This window comes from Pseudophryne corroboree, chromosome 6, assembly GCF_028390025.1.
Source record: "Pseudophryne corroboree isolate aPseCor3 chromosome 6, aPseCor3.hap2, whole genome shotgun sequence".
In the NCBI taxonomy this organism is placed as follows: domain Eukaryota; kingdom Metazoa; phylum Chordata; class Amphibia; order Anura; family Myobatrachidae; genus Pseudophryne; species Pseudophryne corroboree.
In genome coordinates, this window is record NC_086449.1 from 103,545,836 (window position 1) to 103,566,312 (window position 20,477).

Here is a 20,477-nt window from a genome sequence, read left to right on the forward strand (position 1 = left end):
ATTTGGGGGTAATTTTGATCCTATAGTATTATTAACCTCAATAACCATAATTTCCACTCATTTCCAGTCTATTCTGAACACCTCACAATATTATTTTTAGTCCTAAAATTTGCACCGAGGTCGCTGGATGACTAAGCTAAGCGACCCAAGTGGCCGGCACAAACACCTGGCCCATCTAGGAGTGGCACTGCAGTGGCAGACAGAATGGCACTTAAAAAAATTGGCCCCAAACAACACATGATGCAAAGATAAATAAATTAAAAAAAGAGGTGCAAGATGGAATTGTCCTTGGGCCCTCCCAACCACCCTTATGTTGTATAATACCAGTCATTTCAGCGACAGGGTCTGCCACACGACTGTGGCTGAAATGACTGGTTGGTTTGGGCCCCCACCAAAAAAAGAAGCAATCAATCTCTCCTTGCTCAAACTGGCTCTACAGAGGCAAGATGTCCACCTCATCATCATCCTCCGATTACTCACCCCTTTCACTGTGTACATCCCCCTCCTCGCAGAGTATTAATTCGTCCCCACTGGAATCCACCATCTCAGGTCCCTGTGTACTTTCTGGAGGCAATTGCTGGTGAATGTCTCCACGAAGGAATTGATTATAATTCATTTTGATGAACATCATCTTCTCCATATTTTGAGGAAGTAACCTCGTACGCCGATCGCTGACAAGGTGACCGGCTGCACTAAACACTCTTTCGGAGTACACACTGGAGGGGGGCAACTTAGGTAAAATAAAGCCAGTTTGTGCAAGCGCCTCCAAATTGCCTCTTTTTCCTGCCAGTATACATACGGACTGTCTGACGTTCCTACTTGGATGCTGTCACTCATATAATCCTCCACCATTCTTTCAATGGTGACAGAATCATATGCAGTGACAGTAGACGACATGTCAGTAATCGTTGGCAGGTCCTTCAGTTCGGACCAGATGTCGGCTATTGCTCCTGACTGCCCTGCATCACCGCCAGCGGGTGGTTTTGGAAATCTGATTCTTTTCCTGGCAGCTCCAGTGGCGGGAGAAAATGAAGGAGGAGCTTTTGGCGGGTCACGTTCCGCTTGACTTGACAAGTGTCTCACCAGCAGATCTTTGAACATGTGCAGACTTGTGTCTGCCGGAAAGAGAGATACAACGTAGGCTTTAAACCTAGGATCGAGCACAGTGGCCAAAATGTAGTGCTCTGATTTCAATAGATTGACCACCCGTGAATCCTGGTTAAGCGAATGAAGGGCTCCATCCACAAGTCCCACATGCCTAGCGGAATCACTCCGTTTTAGCTCCTCCTTCAATCTCTCTGGCTGCTTCTGCAAAAGCCTGATGAGGGGACTGACCTGACTCAGGCTGGCAGTGTCTGAACTGACTACACATATGGCAAGTTCAAAGGGTTGCAGAACCTTGCACATCGTTGAAATCATTCTCCACTGCGATTGAGTCAGGTGCATTCCCCCTCATTTGCCTATATCGTAGGCAGATGTATAGGCTTGAATGGCCTTTTGATGCTCCTCCATCCTCTGAAGCATATAGAGGGTTGAATTCCACCTCGTTACCACCTCTTGCTTCAGATGATGGCGGGGCAGGTTCAGGAGTGTTTGCTGGTGCTCCAGTCTTCAGCACGCGGTGGCTGAATGCCGAAAGTGGCCCGCAATTCTTCAGCCCACCGACAGCATCTCTTGCACGCCCCTGTCGTTTTTTTTAAAATTCTGCACCACCAAATTCAATGTATGTGCAAAACATGGGACGTGCTGGAATTTGCCCACATGTAATGCAGCACAATATTGGTGGCGTTGTCAGATGCCACAAATCTCCAGGAGAGTCCAATTGGGCTAAGCCAATCTGCGATGATGTTCCTCAGTTTCCGTAAGAGGTTGTCAGCTGTGTGTCTCTTATGGAAAGTGGTGATACAAAGCGTAGCCTGCCTAGGAACGAGTTGGCATTTGTGAGATGCTGCTACTGGTGCCGCCGCTGCTGTTCTTGCTGCGGGAGGCAATACATCTACCCAGTGGGCTGTCACAGTCATATAGTCCTGAGTCTGCCTGCTCCACTTGTCCACATGTCCGTGGTTAAGTGGACATTGGGTACAACTGCATTTTTTAGGACACTGGTGACTCTTTCTGACGTCTGTGTACATTCTCGGTATCGCCTGCCTGGAGAAGTGGAACCTAGATGGTATTTGGTACCGGGGACACACTACCTCAAGAAATTCTCTAAGTCCCCGTGAACTAACGCCGGATACCGGACGCATGTCTAACACCAACACAGCTGCCAAGGCCTGAGTTATCCGCTTTGCAACAGGATGAGTGCTGTGATATTTCATCTTCCTCGCAAAGGACTGTTGGACAGTCAGTAGCTTACTGGAAGTAGTACAAATAGTCTTCCGACTTCCCCTCTGGGATGATCGACTCCCAGCAGCAACAACAGCATCGCCAGCAGCAGTAGACGTTACACTCAAGGATCCATCGGAGGAATCCCAGTCAGGAGAGGACTCGTCAGACTTTCCAGTGACATGGCCTGCAGGACTATTGGCTTTCCTGTATAAGGAGGAAATTGACACTGAGGGAGTTGGTGGTGTGGTTTGCAGGAGCTTGGGTACAAGATGAAGGGATTTAGTTGTCAGTGGACTGCTTCCGCTGTCACCCAAAGTTTTTGAACTTGTCAATGACTTCTGATGAATGCGCTCCAGGTGACGTATAAGGGAGGATGTTCCTAGGTGGTTAACGTCCTTACCCCTACTTATTACAGCTTGACAAAGGCAACACATGGCTTGACACCAGTTGTCCGCATTTCTGTTGAAATAATTCCACATTTTTTTGGTATTTTGACCAGGCATGTCAATGGCCTTATTCATCCCACGGACAACAGGTGTCTCCCCGTGTGCCTGACTTAAACAAACCACCTCACCATCAGAATCCTCCTTGTCAATTTCCTCCTCAGCGCCTGTACTTCGACAGTGACATCTTCAATTTGACTGTCAGGAACTGGACTGTGGGTGCTCCTTCCAGCACTTGCAGGGGGCGTGCAAATGGTGGAAGGAGCCACCTCTTCCTGTCCAGTGTTGGGAAGGTAAGGCATCGCAGCCGACACAATTGGACTCTCCTTGGGGATTTGTGATTTAGAAGAACGCACAGTTCTTTGCTGTGCTTTTGCCAGCTTAACTCTTTTAATTTTTGTAGAGGGAGGAAGAGTGCTTCCATCCTCATGTGAAGCTGAACCACTAGCCATGAACGCAGGCTAGGGCCCCAGCCGTTCCTTGCCACTCCGTGTCGTAAATGGCACATTGGCAAGTTTACTCTTCTCCTCAGATGCTTTTAATTTAGATTTTTGGGTCATCATTTTACTGAACTTTTGCTTTTTGGATTTTACACGCTCTCTACTATGACATTGGGCTTTGGCCTTGGCAGACTACGTTGATGGCATTTCATCGTCTCTGCCATGACTAGTGGCAGCAGCTTCAGCACTAGGTGGAAGTGGATCTTGATCTTTCCCTATTTTACCCTCCACATTTTTGTTCTCCATTTTTTAATTTGTGGAATTATATGCCAGTAATATTATTATATCAATAGCAATGGCCTACTGTACTACTATATAATGCTCACAACAATGCAGCACAGCTATGGATACTTGCAGTGACACGGAGCTGCAAGATACAGCAATGGACTACTGTACTGTACAACTATATACTGTTGGTCACCAAAATGCTGCACTGTACTACTATATATACTGCTCACAACAATGCAGCACAGATATGGATACTTGCAGTGACACGGAGCTGCAAGATACAGCAATGGACTACTTTACTGTACAACTATATACTGTTGGTCACTAAAATGCTGCACTGTACTACTATATATACTGCTCACAACAATGCAGCACAGATATGGATACTTGCAGTGACACAGAGCTGCAAGATGCAGCAATGGACTACTGTACTGTACAACTATATACTGTTGGTCATCAAAATGCTGCACTGTACTACTATATATACTGCTCACAACAATGCAGCACAGATATGAATACTTGAAGTGATACGGAGCTGCAAGATACAGCAATGGACTACTGTACTGTACAACTATATACTGTTGGTCACCAAAATGCTGCACTGTACTACTATATACTGCTCACAACAATGCAGTACAGATATGGATACTTGAAGTGACACGGAGCTGCAAGATACAGCAATATAGACTACTGTACTGTACAACTATATACTGTTGGTCACCAAAATGCTGCACTGTACTACTATATATACTGCTCACAACAATGCAGCACAGCTAGGGATACTTGAAGTGATACGGAGCTGCAAGATGCAGCAATGGACTACTGTACTGTACAACTATATACTGTTGGTCATCAAAATGCTGCACTGTACTACTATATATACTGCTCACAACAATGCAGCACAGATATGAATACTTGAAGTGATACGGAGCTGCAAGATACAGCAATGGACTACTGTACTGTACAACTATATACTGTTGGTCACCAAAATGCTGCACTGTACTACTATATATACTGCTCACAACAATGCAGCACAGATATGGATACTTGAAGTGACACAGAGCTGCAAGATACAGCAATGGACTACTGTACTGTACAACTATATACTGTTGGTCACCAAAATGCTGCACTGTACTACTATATACTGCTCACAACAATGCAGTACAGATATGGATACTTGAAGTGACACGGAGCTGCAAGATACAGCAATGGACTACTGTATTGTACAGCTATATACTGTTGGTCACCAAAATGCTGCACTGTACTACTATATATACTGCTCACAACAATGCAGCACAGCTAGGGATACTTGAAGTGATACGGAGCTGCAAGATACAGCAATGGACTACTGTACTGTACAACTATATACTGTTGGTCACCAAAATGCTGCACTGTACTACTATATATACTGCTCACAACAATGCAGCACAGATATGGATATTTGAAGTGACACGGAGCAGCAAGATACACCAATGTGTTACGCACACCAGTGCTAACAGGAGTATACCAGTGTATGAACAGAGAGGGAAGCGAAGCAAACGAACTCACAGACAGTATAACATAACATACACAGGAGGTGATGGAATAACTAATAAACACAAAGTGAACAGAGAAGCCCAAAGGCTCAGGAATTGGGTGTCTCCCTAGTGTCAGGAATGCTCAGATGGAATAGAGCGGACAATGAAGCGATGTGTAGTGATTTAACATGTGGAGCACCTAAAATGATGTTGCTAAGAGCAACAGAAAAACCCCCAAAGGGTTACCAACGGGTGTGGGAATAAACTCCTTGGTCAGAGATAGAAATATAGACACAAGGAGAGTATCCACAATCCTAACCCCCCACTTGCAGGGCACAGGTTCAGCTTACTGCCACTAAACTGACACCTGGACGCCCTGCACAGTGAGGGAGGATTAAGCAAGCAGGTCTGAGAGTACAGCCGCAAACCTGCTGGGTTCACAGAATAGCAAAAGAACCCCAGCAGGTCAAACAACTGACTCCAGTCTTACTGCTAGGTCCGGATTGGCAGAATGAAGTACCGAATCCCAAGGCCTATTCGCAGTAAGCAACAAGTAAATACAAAGTCACACAGTACTAGCTAACTCTCTGGAACTGACTAACAAACAAAGATTCAGCAGCATTTGCCTAGCCTGAGAGGATGGTTTATATAGCAGGTGCTGTCCACGCCCCACTCAGACCTCACAGACTGTGAGCACAAAACCAGCGCCGGATTCCCTGCCGTGCACAGAGCCTGTAACCACTACACAGTAAAAACCCGGACCGGAGTATCAGCTGCGCTCAGGTTACTTCGCTAACACTTGCCTCCCGGTTGCCATGGCGACGTGGCAGCACAGAGCAGGAGATCCTAACACAATGGACTACTGTACTGTACAACTATATACTTTTGGTCAAAAAAATGCTGCACTATACTACTATATATACTGCTCACAACAATGCAGCACAGATATGGATACTTGAAGTGACACAGAGCTGCAAGATACAGCAATGGCCTACTGTACTGTACTACTATACTGGTGGTCACCAAAATGCTGCACTGTACTACTATATATAATATATATAGTTTATACTGGTCACACAACAATGCAGCAGATATTGAGTACTGATGATCAGGATACTGTCTAGAACTGAGTCTGACACGGAGCTGCAAGATACAGCAATGGCCTACTGTACTGTACTACTATAATTATATACTGGTGGTCCCCACAATGCAGCACACTGAGCACAGATATTTGCAGCACTCTAAGCACAGATATGGAGCTTTTCAGGCAGAGAACGTAGATATTTGCAGCACACTGAGCATAGATATTTGCAGCACACTGAGCACAGATATGGAGCTTTTCAGGCAGAGAACGTAGCCACGTCCTCTCCGTTCAATCTCCAATGCACAAGTGAAAATGGCGGCGACGCGCGGGTCTTTATATGGAATACGAATCTCGCGAGAGTCCGACAGCGGGATGATGACGTTCGTCCTCGTTCGGATTAACCGAGCAAGGCGGGAAGATCCGAGGCTGCCTCGGACCCGTGTAAAATAGGTGAAGTTCGGGGGGGTTTGGATCTCGACGAACCGAACCCGCTCATCTCTAAATATTATGAACCCTCTCCTTTCCTATCCAGTCACTATGCTCTTCTTATATGAGTATGTAATATTATGAATGAGCATGTACAGTTGTGTATGGATATGTGTGAATTTTAAAGTACAACCTGGTTAACTTATTTTAGTTAGTTTACTATGTTACTTGTTATTATTTTGCTAGATTTTGATAAACTTTTGCTGTTTTGTTAAAATGGAAAAATCAGAGTAAAAAAACCCCACACACCTGGAGAGAGCCTTGTCGCAGTCTCATCGATCTTCACATTCAGGTCAGATAAGGAAGACGACACTCGGACCAGATGCACTGCATTCTTTCTTCTGCCACCAGATGGCGACCTGCACAATCATCAGATAAAACAGGATGTTTGTGCCATAGTGTAGTGCACCCAGTGATGGTTGATATCTTATTTAGTGGTCTAATTGTTCAAGAGAATTTAGACTAATAACACAAGCCTGCAATGGAAATATTGTATGCAAACAAATAGCTGAGTTTTATAAGTTTTTGGGTGCTATTTTCAGAAAATGTACTAACAAAGTTCAATCATGTATCAATTTTATACAAACATTTATACTATAATTTGATCAAGTTTCGAAGAAGCATTCTAAGAACAAAGAGCGGTAATGGGGGAGGGGTGTGGACGGCTATTCATTAATTATAATAGGTGCCATGAGTCATCATGAAGAGAAGACAATTCCAGGTGCTTTAAGTGAAGAGTAGGGGAAAAGATTTCATCAAGATATCAAGGAGATGGAATGCAGATACCAGAGGTGGCACGTCAATATGACTGAAGACTGCTGTTGGATGCTGCACAGAGAAGAGCCACAAGCTGTCTACTACACTCGTATCTACCTTTCCTCCCCTGACCTCTCTCCTCACTCATATCTCCAGATGTCTCTCTGCTATCTCTTCTAGGATGTCCCAGCACTTTCTTAAACTTAACATGTCTAAGACTAAGCTAATCATCTTCCCTCCATCCCGCATAACCTCACCGCCACAATTTCACTAGCTATTGATGGCACAACTATCTCCTCTAGCCCTCAAGTGCATTGTCTTGGAATTATCCTTGATTCCTCCCTCTCCTTCAAACCACACATTCAGCACCTATCACAGTCTTGCTGTTTCCATCTTACAAATATTTCCCACCCTGGATGCTACTAAGACCCTCATCCACTACTGGTCATCTCCAGATTGGTGTATTCATTTCAGACATTTATACTAGTCCTATCACTGGAACAAGAGTTTTGCCTGAAGTTGGATGAATCCCTGCATACGCTCTCCACTGAAAAGGTCACAATTCCATCCACACACCCAAGGAACACTTATCCTATGTGTGAACACTCCGTTGCTGCACAGTTCCATCTACTCAGCTGCAAGTGTAGATATGACTGAAATCTGTGTGCCTCTGAATCCACCATAAGTACTGAATTGTGTAAACAGGTTCCAATGGGTTGGTATCAGGATCCCGGAGCCTGGGATGCCGGCGGTCAGAATACCGACAGTGGCATCCCGATGCGCAGAATCCCGACACCTGTTTAGTAATTATACTAACTCTAGCCCCCTATCCTCCCCCCCTGCGCGCAGCTCAACCCTCCCTCCCCACTGCCTAACCCTAAGTCTCCCTGGTGGTTGGTGGTACCTAACCTAACCGTCGTTCTTACTGCAAATGACTTGACTTTACACATCCTCGGAGATGGTGGAACCGGTCACCATCCTATACTTTCAATGGAATGTCTTGTGAACAGTGTCGGACTGGAGCATGATGGGCCCACCGGGGGTATGTAGTGGTAGGGGCCCATGATTAGAGGTGTGGCCAGCCACCAAAGGGGGTGTGGTCAGCCACCACAGAGGTTTGGCTAACCATTATAGAGTACCTGGTCTGGTCTCCTTGATAATTTATATAGTAATTAATGCTAGTGCATGCATGATAATGTGCCAGATTAATGACAGCAATGTACTGTAGATAATACATCATAATACTGTGCAGTATAAGGTAACATATGTATAATATATAATTCAAGTGCTCAGTCTAGAACCTGATCCCAAAAGGAGGAGGCCCCCCCAGGCAGTGGGGCCTACCGGTGGTTTCCCCAGTACCCCTGTGGGCCAGTCCGAGCCTGCTTTTGAAGACTTTCATGGGAAAGCTCACTCCTGGGCACATTTTCCATTAATGTAAAAAATAAATAAAAAACCTTTCAAACACACTATAGTGACAAGTGTAATACAGTCCCTATGTCCCCTGACTTTCATGATTCATTTATGCCACACATGCAGTAATACAATTCTCTCTTTCAGTGTCTGGTGACATCACCTCTGGACTGTGGAGATGTACTCCTGGAAGGAATATGTATCTGCCTCTATGTGCTTTCTTGGTAAGGTCAAGATGAACTGAAGATATCGGTCTCCAACTTCGTAAGGTTCACTCGTGCTGAGCAAGTTCCCATAGCCATTGGGGACAGATTCGCACTGGGACCGTTTCATACGCATGAGATTCTGCGTCACCTGTCAGATATTATTATTATCATTAGCATTTATTTATAAGGCACCTTACATAAGAAAATATACAGACAAGGTAGATAAAGCAATAAATGAACATAATAAAATCCGTACAAGGCATAGTTGCAGTGTACAGGGCAGTAGAGAGCCTGCCAGGCCCAGGAACTTTTCAGGAGGCGTGGCCTAATCACAGAAGGCGTGGCTGTGCATACTTAGGAAAAAAATGCAGAAAAAATAAGATTTTACTTACCGGTAAATCTATTTCTCGTAGTCCGTAGTGGATGCTGGGGACTCCGTAAGGACCATGGGGAATAGACGGGCTCCGCAGGAGACATGGGCACTTTAAGAAAGAATTTGGATTCTGGTGTGCTCTGGCTCCTCCCTCTATGTCCCTCCTCCAGACCTCAGTTAAAGAAACTGTGCCCGGAAGAGCTGACAGTACAAGGAAAGGATTTTGGGAATCCAGGGTAAGACTCATACCAGCCACACCAATCACACCGTATAACTTGTGATAACTTTACCCAGTTAACAGTATGAACAATAACAGAGCATCAGATAAACCCTGATGCAACTATAACATAACCCTTATTTAAGCAATAACTATATACAAGCATTGCAGAAGAAGTCCGCACTTGGGACGGGCGCCCAGCATCCACTACGGACTACGAGAAATAGATTTACCGGTAAGTAAAATCTTATTTTCTCTAACGTCCTAGTGGATGCTGGGGACTCCGTAAGGACCATGGGGATTATAGCAAAGCTCCCAAATGGGCGGGAGAGTACGGATGACTCTGCAGCACCGATTAAGCAAACGATAGGTCCTCCTCAGCCAGGGTATCAAACTTGTAGAACCTTGCAAACGTGTTTGAACCTGACCAAGTAGCAGCTCTGCATAGTTGTAATGCCGAGACCCCTCGGGCAGCCGCCCAAGGAGAGCCCACCTTCTTAGTGGAATGGGCTTTCACTGATTTTGGCTGCGGCAATCCAGCCACAGAATGAGCCTGCTGAATCGTGTTACAGATCCAGCGAGCAATAGTCTGCTTTGAAGCAGGAGCACCAAGCTTGTTAGATGCATACAGGATAAACAGTGACTCCGTTTTCCTGACTCTAGCCGTTCTGGCTACATAAATTTTCAAAGCCCTGACTACATCTAGTAACTCGGAATCCTCCAAATCACGAGTAGCCACAGGCACCACAATGGGTTGGTTCATATGAAAGGATGAGACCACTTTTGGCAGAAATTGTGGACGTGTCCTCAATTCCGCTCTATCCATATGGAAAACCAGATATGGGCTTTTATGAGACAAAGCCGCTAATTCTGACACGCGCTTAGCCGAAGCCAAGGCTAATAGCATGACCACCTTCCACGTGAAATATTTCAACTCCACTGTTTTAAGTGGTTCAAACCAGTGCGATTTCAGGAAACTTAACACCACGTTAAGATCCCAAGGTGCCACTGGAGGCACAAAAGGTGGCTGAATATGCAGCACTCCTTTCACAAACGTCTGAACTTCTGGCAGAGAAGCCAACTCCTTTTGAAAGAAAATGGAAAGGGCTGAAATCTGGACCTTAATTGAGCCTAACTTCAGGCCCAAATCCACTCCCGACTGAAGGAAGTGAAGGAAACGGCCCAGCTGAAACTCCTCCGTAGGAGCATTGCTGGCCTCACACCAAGAAACATATTTTTGCCATATCCGGTGATAATGTTTAGCTGTTACGTCCTTCCTAGCCTTTATCAGCGTAGGAATGACCTCCTCCGGAATACCCTTTTCTGCTAGGATCCGGCGTTCAACCGCCATGCCGTCAAACGCAGCCGCGGTAAGTCTTGGAAGAGACAGGGTCCCTGTTGCAACAGGTCCTGTCTTATAAGAAGAGGCCACGGATCCTCTGTGAGCAATTCTTGCAGATCTGGATACTAAGTCCTTCGTGGCCAATCTGGAACAATGAGAATTGTTCTTACTCCTCTTTTTCTTATTATCCTCAGTACCTTGGGTATGAGAGGAAGAGGAGGAAATACATAGACCGACTGGAACACCCACGGTGTCACCAGGGCATCTACCGCTACCGCCTGAGGGTCCCTTGACCTGGCGCAATAGCTCTGTAGCTTTTTGTTGAGGCGTGACGCCATCATGTCTAACTGTGGTAGTTCCCACCGACTTGTAATCTGTGTGAAAACTTCTTGATGAAGTCCCCACTCTACCGGGTGTAGGTCGTGTCTGCTGAGGAAGTCTGCTTCCCAATTGTCCACTCCCGGGATGAACACTGCTGACAGTGCGCTTACGTGATTCTCCGCCCAGCGAAGAATCCTGGTGGCTTCCGCCATCGCCACTCTGCTCCTTGTGCCACCTTGGCGGTTTACATGAGCCACTGCGGTTATGTTGACTGACTGAATCAGAACCGGTTGGTCGCGAAGTAGGTACTCCGCTTGACGTAGGGCGTTGTATATGGCCCTTAGTTCCAGGATGTTGATGTGAAGGCAAGTCTCCTGACTTGACCACAGGCCTTGGAAATTTCTTCTCTGTGTGACTGCCCCCCACCCCCGGAGGCTTGCATCCGTGGTCACCAGGACCCAGTCCTGAATGCCGAATCTGCGGCCCTCTAGAAGGTGAGCACTCTGCAGCCACCACAGGAGAGACACCCTGGCCCTGGGGGATAGGGTGATTAACCGATGCATCTGAAGATGTGATCAGGACCATTTGTCCAGGAGATCCCATTGAAAGGTCCTCGCATGGAACCTGCCGAATGGAATGGCCTCGCAGGGGTGTATCTAGGGGTCTGAGCTCCCCTGGCAAAGTAAGGGACTGGCGCCCCCCCCCCCATCCACGCCATATTTTTTTAATAATATACTCTCACTAACCCCACCCACCGACACCTTCTTCACCATTAACCCTACCCTAGTCTAGCCACACATTAGGGGGGATGTATGATACTGCCCGGGATTGTGTCGGTATAAGTCTTCCCGTTTCGCCTCTTTACCAAGATGTAAGAACATCTTTTATGCCAGAGTGTGGGAGTGAAAACTCCCCCCTCCGGCTATCCCTGTCAGGCTCCAGAATGCATCAGTCTCAGTGCCCACCATGGTATTTATTCCCCCAGTACACACAGCGGGATGCAGTTAATATTCCGACGGTCGGGATGCCGGTGCACAACATAACGGCGCCGGAATCCCTACACACAATGGAAGGCCGACGCTGGAATCCCAAAAGGGCACAGGACACTGACTCCGGAACCCCAACCGCCGGGATCCTGAATATACAGTCACAGACAGCGGACCACGTAAGTACTACACCTGGGATGGGGGGGGGGGGGGGGGGGTTAGGCACCACCAGGGGAGTTAGGCTTAGGCTGCGGAGGGGAGACGGTTAGGTTTAGGGTGCTGGCAAGGGCAGTTAGGTTTAGGCGCTCCCGTGGGGGTTCAGGGTAGGCTGCAAGGAGGGGTTGGGGTTAGGAACCTAAAAGGTAGGGTTAGAGATAGGGTAGGGGGAGGGTTAGGGTAGGGATTAGACCACTTACCAACCCACATCAGGATTTCGACAATTGGGATGCTGCTGCTGGCCTCCTGACTACTGGCATCCCGACAGCCGGCATTTCATTCCCAACCCCACACAGCACCCCTATATAAAACCCTAGTATATACAGCACCCCCCATATTACCCCCAGTACACACCGTACCCCATATTAAGCCCAGTACTCAGTGTCTCCATTTTACCCTTGCCCGAATGCACACAGCACTCCCATTTTATCTGCAGTACATTCAGCACCCCCATATTGCCCCTCCATACACACTGCACCCCTATATCACCCCAGTACATTAAGCTCCCCCATACTGCCCCCAAAACACAGTCCCCCCATGGTACCTGTTTTTTTCTTTCCTCTTGTAAATAAATGCAGTCAGCCAGGAGAGTGATGAAGGAAAGCTGTCCTTTGAGGGTGGCACAGGCTCACAGCCGCATGGCCACCGTGGGAGAACAGCAGCGGAACAGTGCGATCAGCCACATCCCGCACTGTGAGAAGCGCCTGCCAGTGAGGGATAGTAGGGGGCGGGTCCGGGTGCTGCACGCCCGCACGCCCCACCCCTTCCCCCGAGGCAGGCCAGACGTCTCCAGCCCCTGCCTCCGCAGCCGTCCGCACAGCTCAGAGAGCAGTGCTCTGCGTACGGCAGCAGCGCTGTCACTGCGTGACAGCGGCTGCTGATGACAGAGGGTGTCAGGCCAGCATGGCACCGCTGGGCGGCGCCCCCTCCTTGGCAGGCGCCCCTGGCGAGTGCCATCCTGGCCAAAGCGTAGATACGCCCCTGTGGCCTCGTATGATGCCACCATCTTTCCCAGGACTCGTGTGCAGTGATGCACCGACACCTTTTTTGGTTTTAACAGGTCTCTGACCAGTGTCATGAGTTCCTGAGCCTTCTCCATCGGGAGATAAACCTTCCTCTGTGTCCAGAATCATGCCCAGGAAAGGCAGACGAGTCATAGGAATCAACTGCGACTTTGGAATATTTAGAATCCAGCCGTGCTGTCCTAACACTTCCAGAGAGCATGCTACGCTCTGAAATTGGTAATGACAATCCTGTACCACAAATCTGAGGTACGCCTGATGAGGTGGATAAATGGGGACATGAAGGTATGCATCCTTTATGTCCAGAGACACCATAAAATCCCCCTCTTCCAGGCTTGCAATGACCGCTCTGAGTGATTCCATCTTGAACTTGAACCTTTTCAGGTATATGTTCAGGGATTTTAAATTCAATATGGGTCTGACCGAACCGTCCGGTTTCGGTACTACAAACATGGTCGAATAATAACTAGAGATGAGCGGGTTCGGTTCCTCTGAATCCGAACCCGCCCGAACTTCATGTTTTTTTACACGGGTCCGAGCGACTCGGATCTTCCCGCCTTGCTCGGTTAACCCAAGCGCGCCCGAACGTCATCATCACGCTGTCGGATTCTCGCGAGGCTCGGATTCTATCGCGAGACTCGGATTCTATATAAGGAGCCGCGCGTCGCCGCCATTTTAACACGTGCATTGAGATTGATAGGGAGAGGACGTGGCTGGCGTCCTCTCCGTTTAGAAATAGATAGGAGAGTGAGAGTGAGACACTTCATTTACTGGAGCTTAGGAGGAGTACTCAGAGAGTGCAGAATTTTGCTGATAGTAGTTAGTTAGTTATACTAGTGACTGACCAGTGAGACCACCAGTGCAGTTTTATTATTATTTAATATAATCCGTTCTCTGCCTGAAAAAAACGATACACAGTGACTCAGTCACATACCATATCTGTGCTCAGCCCAGTGTGCTGCATCATCTATGTATAATATCTGACTGTGCTCACACAGCTTAATTGTGGGGGAGACTGGGGAGCAGTTATAGGTTATAGCAGGAGCCAGGAGTACATATTAAACAGTGCACACTTTTGCTGCCAGAGTGCCACTGCCAGTGTGACTGACCAGTGACCTGACCACACTGACCACCAGTATATTGTGATTGTCTGCCTGAAAAAGTTAAACACTCGTCGTGTGACTTGTGTGGTGTTTTTTTATTCTATAAAAAACTCATTCTGCTGACAGACAGTGTCCAGCAGGTCCGTCATTATATAATATATACCTGTCCGGCTGCAGTAGTGATATATATATATTTTTTATATCATTATTTATCATCCAGTCTATACTAGCAGCAGACACAGTACGGTAGTTCACGGCTGTAGCTACCTCTGTGTCGGCACTCGGCAGTCCATCCATAATTGTATACCACCTACCCGTGGTTTTTTTTTTCTTTCTTCTTTATACATACTACATCTCATTATCATCCAGTCTATATTAGCAGCAGACACAGTACAGTACGGTAGTCCACGACTGTAGCTATCTCTGTGTCGGCACTCGGCAGTCCATCCATAATTGTATACCACCACCTACCCGTGTTTTTTTTTTTCTTTCTTCTTTATACATACTACATCTCATTATCATCCAGTCTATATTAGCAGCAGACACAGTACGGTAGTCCACGGCTGTAGCTACCTCTGTGTCGGCACTCGGCAGTCCATCCATAATTGTATACCACCTACCCGTGGTTTTTTTTTCTTTCTTCTGTATACATACTACATCTCATTATCAACCAGTCTATATTAGCAGCAGACACAGTACGGTAGTCCACGGCTGTAGCTACCTCTGTGTCGGCACTCGGCAGTCCATCCATAATTGTATACCACCTACCCGTGGTTTTTTTTTTCTTTCTTCTTTATACATACTACATCTCATTATCATCCAGTCTATATTAGCAGCAGACACAGTACGGTAGTCCACGGCTGTAGCTACCTCTGTGTCGGCACTCGGCAGTCCATCCATAATTGTATACCACCTACCCGTGTTTTTTTTTTCTTTCTTCTTTATACATACTACATCTCATTATCATCCAGTCTATATTAGCAGCAGACACAGTACGGTAGTCCACGGCTGTAGCTACCTCTGTGTCGGCACTCGGCAGTCCATCCATAATTGTATACCACCTACCCGTGGTTTTTTTTTCTTTCTTCTTTATACATACTACATCTCATTATCAACCAGTCTATATTAGCAGCAGACACAGTACGGTAGTCCACGGCTGTAGCTACCTCTGTGTCGGCACTCGGCAGTCCATCCATAAATTGTATACCACCTACCCGTGGTTTTTTTTTTCTTTCTTCTTTATACATACTACATCTCATTATCAACCAGTCTATATTAGCAGCAGACACAGTACGGTAGTCCACGGCTGTAGCTACCTCTGTCGGCACTCGGCAGTCCATCCATAATTGTATACCACCTACCCGTGGTTTTTTTTTTCTTTCTTCTTTATACATACTACATCTCATTATCAACCAGTCTATATTAGCAGCAGACACAGTACGGTAGTCCACGGCTGTAGCTACCTCTGTGTCGGCACTCGGCAGTCCATCCATAATTGTATACCACCTACCCGTGGGTTTTTTTTTCTTTCTTCTTTATACATACTACATCTCATTATCATCCAGTCTATATTAGCAGCAGACACAGTACGGTAGTCCACGGCTGTAGCTACCTCTGTGTCGGCACTCGGCAGTCCATCCATAATTGTATACTAGTATCCATCCATCTCCATTGTTTACCTGAGGTGCCTTTTAGTTGTGCCTATTAAAATATGGAGAACAAAAATGTTGAGGTTCCAAAATTAGGGAAAGATCAAGATCCACTTCCACCTCGTGCTGAAGCTGCTGCCACTAGTCATGGCCGAGACGATGAAATGCCAGCAACGTCGTCTGCCAAGGCCGATGCCCAATGTCATAGTACAGAGCATGTCAAATCCAAAACACCAAATATCAGTAAAAAAAGGACTCCAAAACCTAAAATAAAATTGTCGGAGGAGAAGCGTAAACTTGCCAATATGCCATTTACCACACGGAGTGGCAAGGAACGGCTGAGGCCCTGGCCTATGTTCATGGCTAGTGGTTCAGCTTCACATGAGGATGGAAGCACTCAGCCTCTCGCTAGAAAAATGAAAAGACTCAAGCTGGCAAAAGCAGTAGCACCGCAAAGAACTGTGCGTTCTTCGAAATCCCAAATCCACAAGGAGAGTCCAATTGTGTCGGTTGCGATGCCTGACCTTCCCAACACTGGACGTGAAGAGCATGCGCCTTCCACCATTTGCACGCCCCCATGCAAGTGCTGGAAGGAGCACCCGCAGTCCAGTTCCTGATAGTCAGATTGAAGATGTCAGTGTTGAAGTACACCAGGATGAGGAGGATATGGGTGTTGCTGGCGCTGGGGAGGAAATTGACAAGGAGGATTCTGATGGTGAGGTGGTTTGTTTAAGTCAGGCACCCGGGGAGACACCTGTTGTTCGTGGGAGGAATATGGCCGTTGACATGCCTGGTGAAAATACCAAAAAAAATCAGCTCTTCGGTGTGGAAGTATTTCAACAGAAATGCGGACAACAGGTGTCAAGCCGTGTGTTGCCTTTGTCAAGCTGTAATAAGTAGGGGTAAGGACGTTAACCACCTCGGAACATCCTCCCTTATACGTCACCTGCAGCGCATTCATAATAAGTCAGTGACAAGTTCAAAAACTTTGGGCGACAGCGGAAGCAGTCCACTGACCAGTAAATCCCTTCCTCTTGTAACCAAGCTCACGCAAACCACCCCACCAACTCCCTCAGTGTCAATTTCCTCCTTCCCCAGGAATGCCAATAGTCCTGCAGGCCATGTCACTGGCAATTCTGATGATTCCTCTCCTGCCTGGGATTCCTCCGATGCATCCTTGCGTGTAACGCCTACTGCTGCTGGCGCTGCTGTTGTTGCTGCTGGGAGTCGATGGTCATCCCAGAGGGGAAGTCGTAAGCCCACTTGTACTACTTCCAGTAAGCAATTGACTGTTCAACAGTCCTTTGCGAGGAAGATGAAATATCACAGCAGTCATCCTGCTGCAAAGCGGATAACTGAGGCCTTGACAACTATGTTGGTGTTAGACGTGCGCCCGGTATCCGCCGTTAGTTCACAGGGAACTAGACAATTTATTGAGGCAGTGTGCCCCCGTTACCAAATACCATCTAGGTTCCACTTCTCTAGGCAGGCGATACCGAGAATGTACACGGACGTCAGAAAAAGACTCACCAGTGTCCTAAAAAATGCAGTTGTACCCAATGTCCACTTAACCACGGACATGTGGACAAGTGGAGCAGGGCAGGGTCAGGACTATATGACTGTGACAGCCCACTGGGTAGATGTATGGACTCCCGCCGCAAGAACAGCAGCGGCGGCACCAGTAGCAGCATCTCGCAAACGCCAACTCTTTCCTAGGCAGGCTACGCTTTGTATCACCGGTTTCCAGAATACGCACACAGCTGAAAACCTCTTACGGCAACTGAGGAAGATCATCGCGGAATGGCTTACCCCAATTGGACTCTCCTGTGGATTTGTGGCATCGGACAACGCCAGCAATATTGTGTGTGCATTAAATTTGGGCAAATTCCAGCACGTCCCATGTTTTGCACATACCTTGAATTTGGTGGTGCAGAATTTTTAAAAAAACGACAGGGGCGTGCAAGAGATGCTGTCGGTGGCCAGAAGAATTGCGGGACACTTTCGGCGTACAGGCACCACGTACAGAAGACTGGAGCACCACCAAAAACTACTGAACCTGCCCTGCCATCATCTGAAGCAAGAAGTGGTAACGAGGTGGAATTCAACCCTCTATATGCTTCAGAGGTTGGAGGAGCAGCAAAAGGCCATTCAAGCCTATACAATTGAGCACGATATAGGAGGTGGAATGCACCTGTCTCAAGCGCAGTGGAGAATGATTTCAACGTTGTGCAAGGTTCTGATGCCCTTTGAACTTGCCACACGTGAAGTCAGTTCAGACACTGCCAGCCTGAGTCAGGTCATTCCCCTCATCAGGCTTTTGCAGAAGAAGCTGGAGACATTGAAGGAGGAGCTAACACGGAGCGATTCCGCTAGGCATGTGGGATTTGTGGATGGAGCCCTTAATTCGCTTAACAAGGATTCACGGGTGGTCAATCTGTTGAAATCAGAGCACTACATTTTGGCCACCGTGCTCGATCCTAGATTTAAAGCCTACCTTGGATCTCTCTTTCCGGCAGACACAAGTCTGCTGGGGTTGAAAGACCTGCTGGTGAGAAAATTGTCAAGTCAAGCGGAACGCGACCTGTCAACATCTCCTCCTTCACATTCTCCCGCAACTGGGGGTGCGAGGAAAAGGCTCAGAATTCCGAGCCCACCCGCTGGCGGTGATGCAGGGCAGTCTGGAGCGACTGCTGATGCTGACATCTGGTCCGGACTGAAGGACCTGACAACGATTACGGACATGTCGTCTACTGTCACTGCATATGATTCTCTCAACATTGAAAGAATGGTGGAGGATTATATGAGTGACCGCATCCAAGTAGGCACGTCACACAGTCCGTACTTATACTGGCAGGAAAAAGAGGCAATTTGGAGGCCCTTGCACAAACTGGCTTTATTCTACCTAAGTTGCCCTCCCACAAGTGTGTACTCCGAAAGAGTGTTTAGTGCCGCCGCTCACCTTGTCAGCAATCGGCGTACGAGGTTACATCCAGGAAATGTGGAGAAGATGATGTTCATTAAAATGAATTATAATCAATTCCTCCGGGGAGACATTGACCAGCAGCAATTGCCTCCACAAAGTACACAGGGAGCTGAGATGGTGGATTCCAGTGGGGACGAATTGATAATCTGTGAGGAGGGGGATGTACACGGTGATATATCGGAGGATGATGATGAGGTGGACATCTTGCCTCTGTAGAGCCAGTTTGTGCAAGGAGAGATTAATTGCTTCTTTTTTGGTGGGGGTCCAAACCAACCCGTCATATCAGTCACAGTCGTGTGGCAGACCCTGTCACTGAAATGATGGGTTGGTTAAAGTGTGCATGTCCTGTTTATACAACATAAGGGTGGGTGGGAGGGCCCAAGGACAATTCCATCTTGCACCTCTTTTTTCTTTAATTTTTCTTTGCGTCATGTGCTGTTTGGGGAGTGTTTTTTGGAAGGGCCATCCTGCGTGACACTGCAGTGCCACTCCTAGATGGGCCCGGTGTTTGTGTCGGCCACTAGGGTCGCTTATCTTACTCACACAGCTACCTCATTGCGCCTCTTTTTTTCTTTGCGTCATGTGCTGTTTGGGGAGGGTTTTTTGGAAGGGACATCCTGCGTGACACTGCAGTGCCACTCCTAGATGGGCCCGGTGTTTGTGTCGGCCACTAGGGTCGCTTATCTTACTCACACAGCTACCTCATTGCGCCTCTTTTTTTCTTTGCGTCATGTGCTGTTTGGGGAGGGTTTTTTGGAAGGGACATCCTGCGTGACACTGCAGTGCCACTCCTAGATGGGCCCGGTGTTTGTGTCGGCCACTAGGGTCGCTTATCTTACTCACACAGCTACCTCATTGCGCCTCTTTTTTTCTTTGCGTCATGTGCTGTTTGGGGAGGGTTTTTTGGAAGGGACATCCTGCGTGACACTGCAGTGCCACTCCTAGATGGGCCCGGTGTTTGTGTCGGCCACTAGGGTCGCTTATCTTACTCACACAGCTACCTCATTGCGCCTCTTTTTTTCTTTGCGACATGTGCTGTTTGGGGAGGGTTTTTTGGAAGGGACATCCTGCGTGACACTGCAGTGCCACTCCTAGATGGGCCCGGTGTTTGTGTCGGCCACTAGGGTCTCTTATCTTACTCACACAGCTACCTCATTGCGCCTCTTTTTTTCTTTGCGTCATGTGCTGTTTGGGGAGGGTTTTTTGGAAGGGACATCCTGCGTGACACTGCAGTGCCACTCCTAGATGGGCCCGGTGTTTGTGTCGGCAACTAGGGTCGCTTATCTTACTCACACAGCTACCTC

General features: G+C 47.5%; 1 protein-coding gene across 6 annotated transcripts in view; it reads right to left on the reverse strand.

Annotated features, from left to right (window-relative positions):
- Positions 1-20,477, reverse strand: part of GMIP (GEM interacting protein) — a 176,218-nt gene that overhangs the window by 33,338 nt on the left and 122,403 nt on the right. For all 6 annotated transcript variants that reach the window (XM_063931569.1, XM_063931568.1, XM_063931567.1 and 3 more), the window contains 2 exons: positions 8,919-9,109; positions 6,836-6,945 (listed from right to left, as the gene is read on the reverse strand). In XM_063931569.1, coding sequence (XP_063787639.1) covers positions 6,836-6,945; positions 8,919-9,109 — 301 coding nt within the window. The remainder of the gene's footprint in view (positions 1-6,835; positions 6,946-8,918; positions 9,110-20,477) is intronic.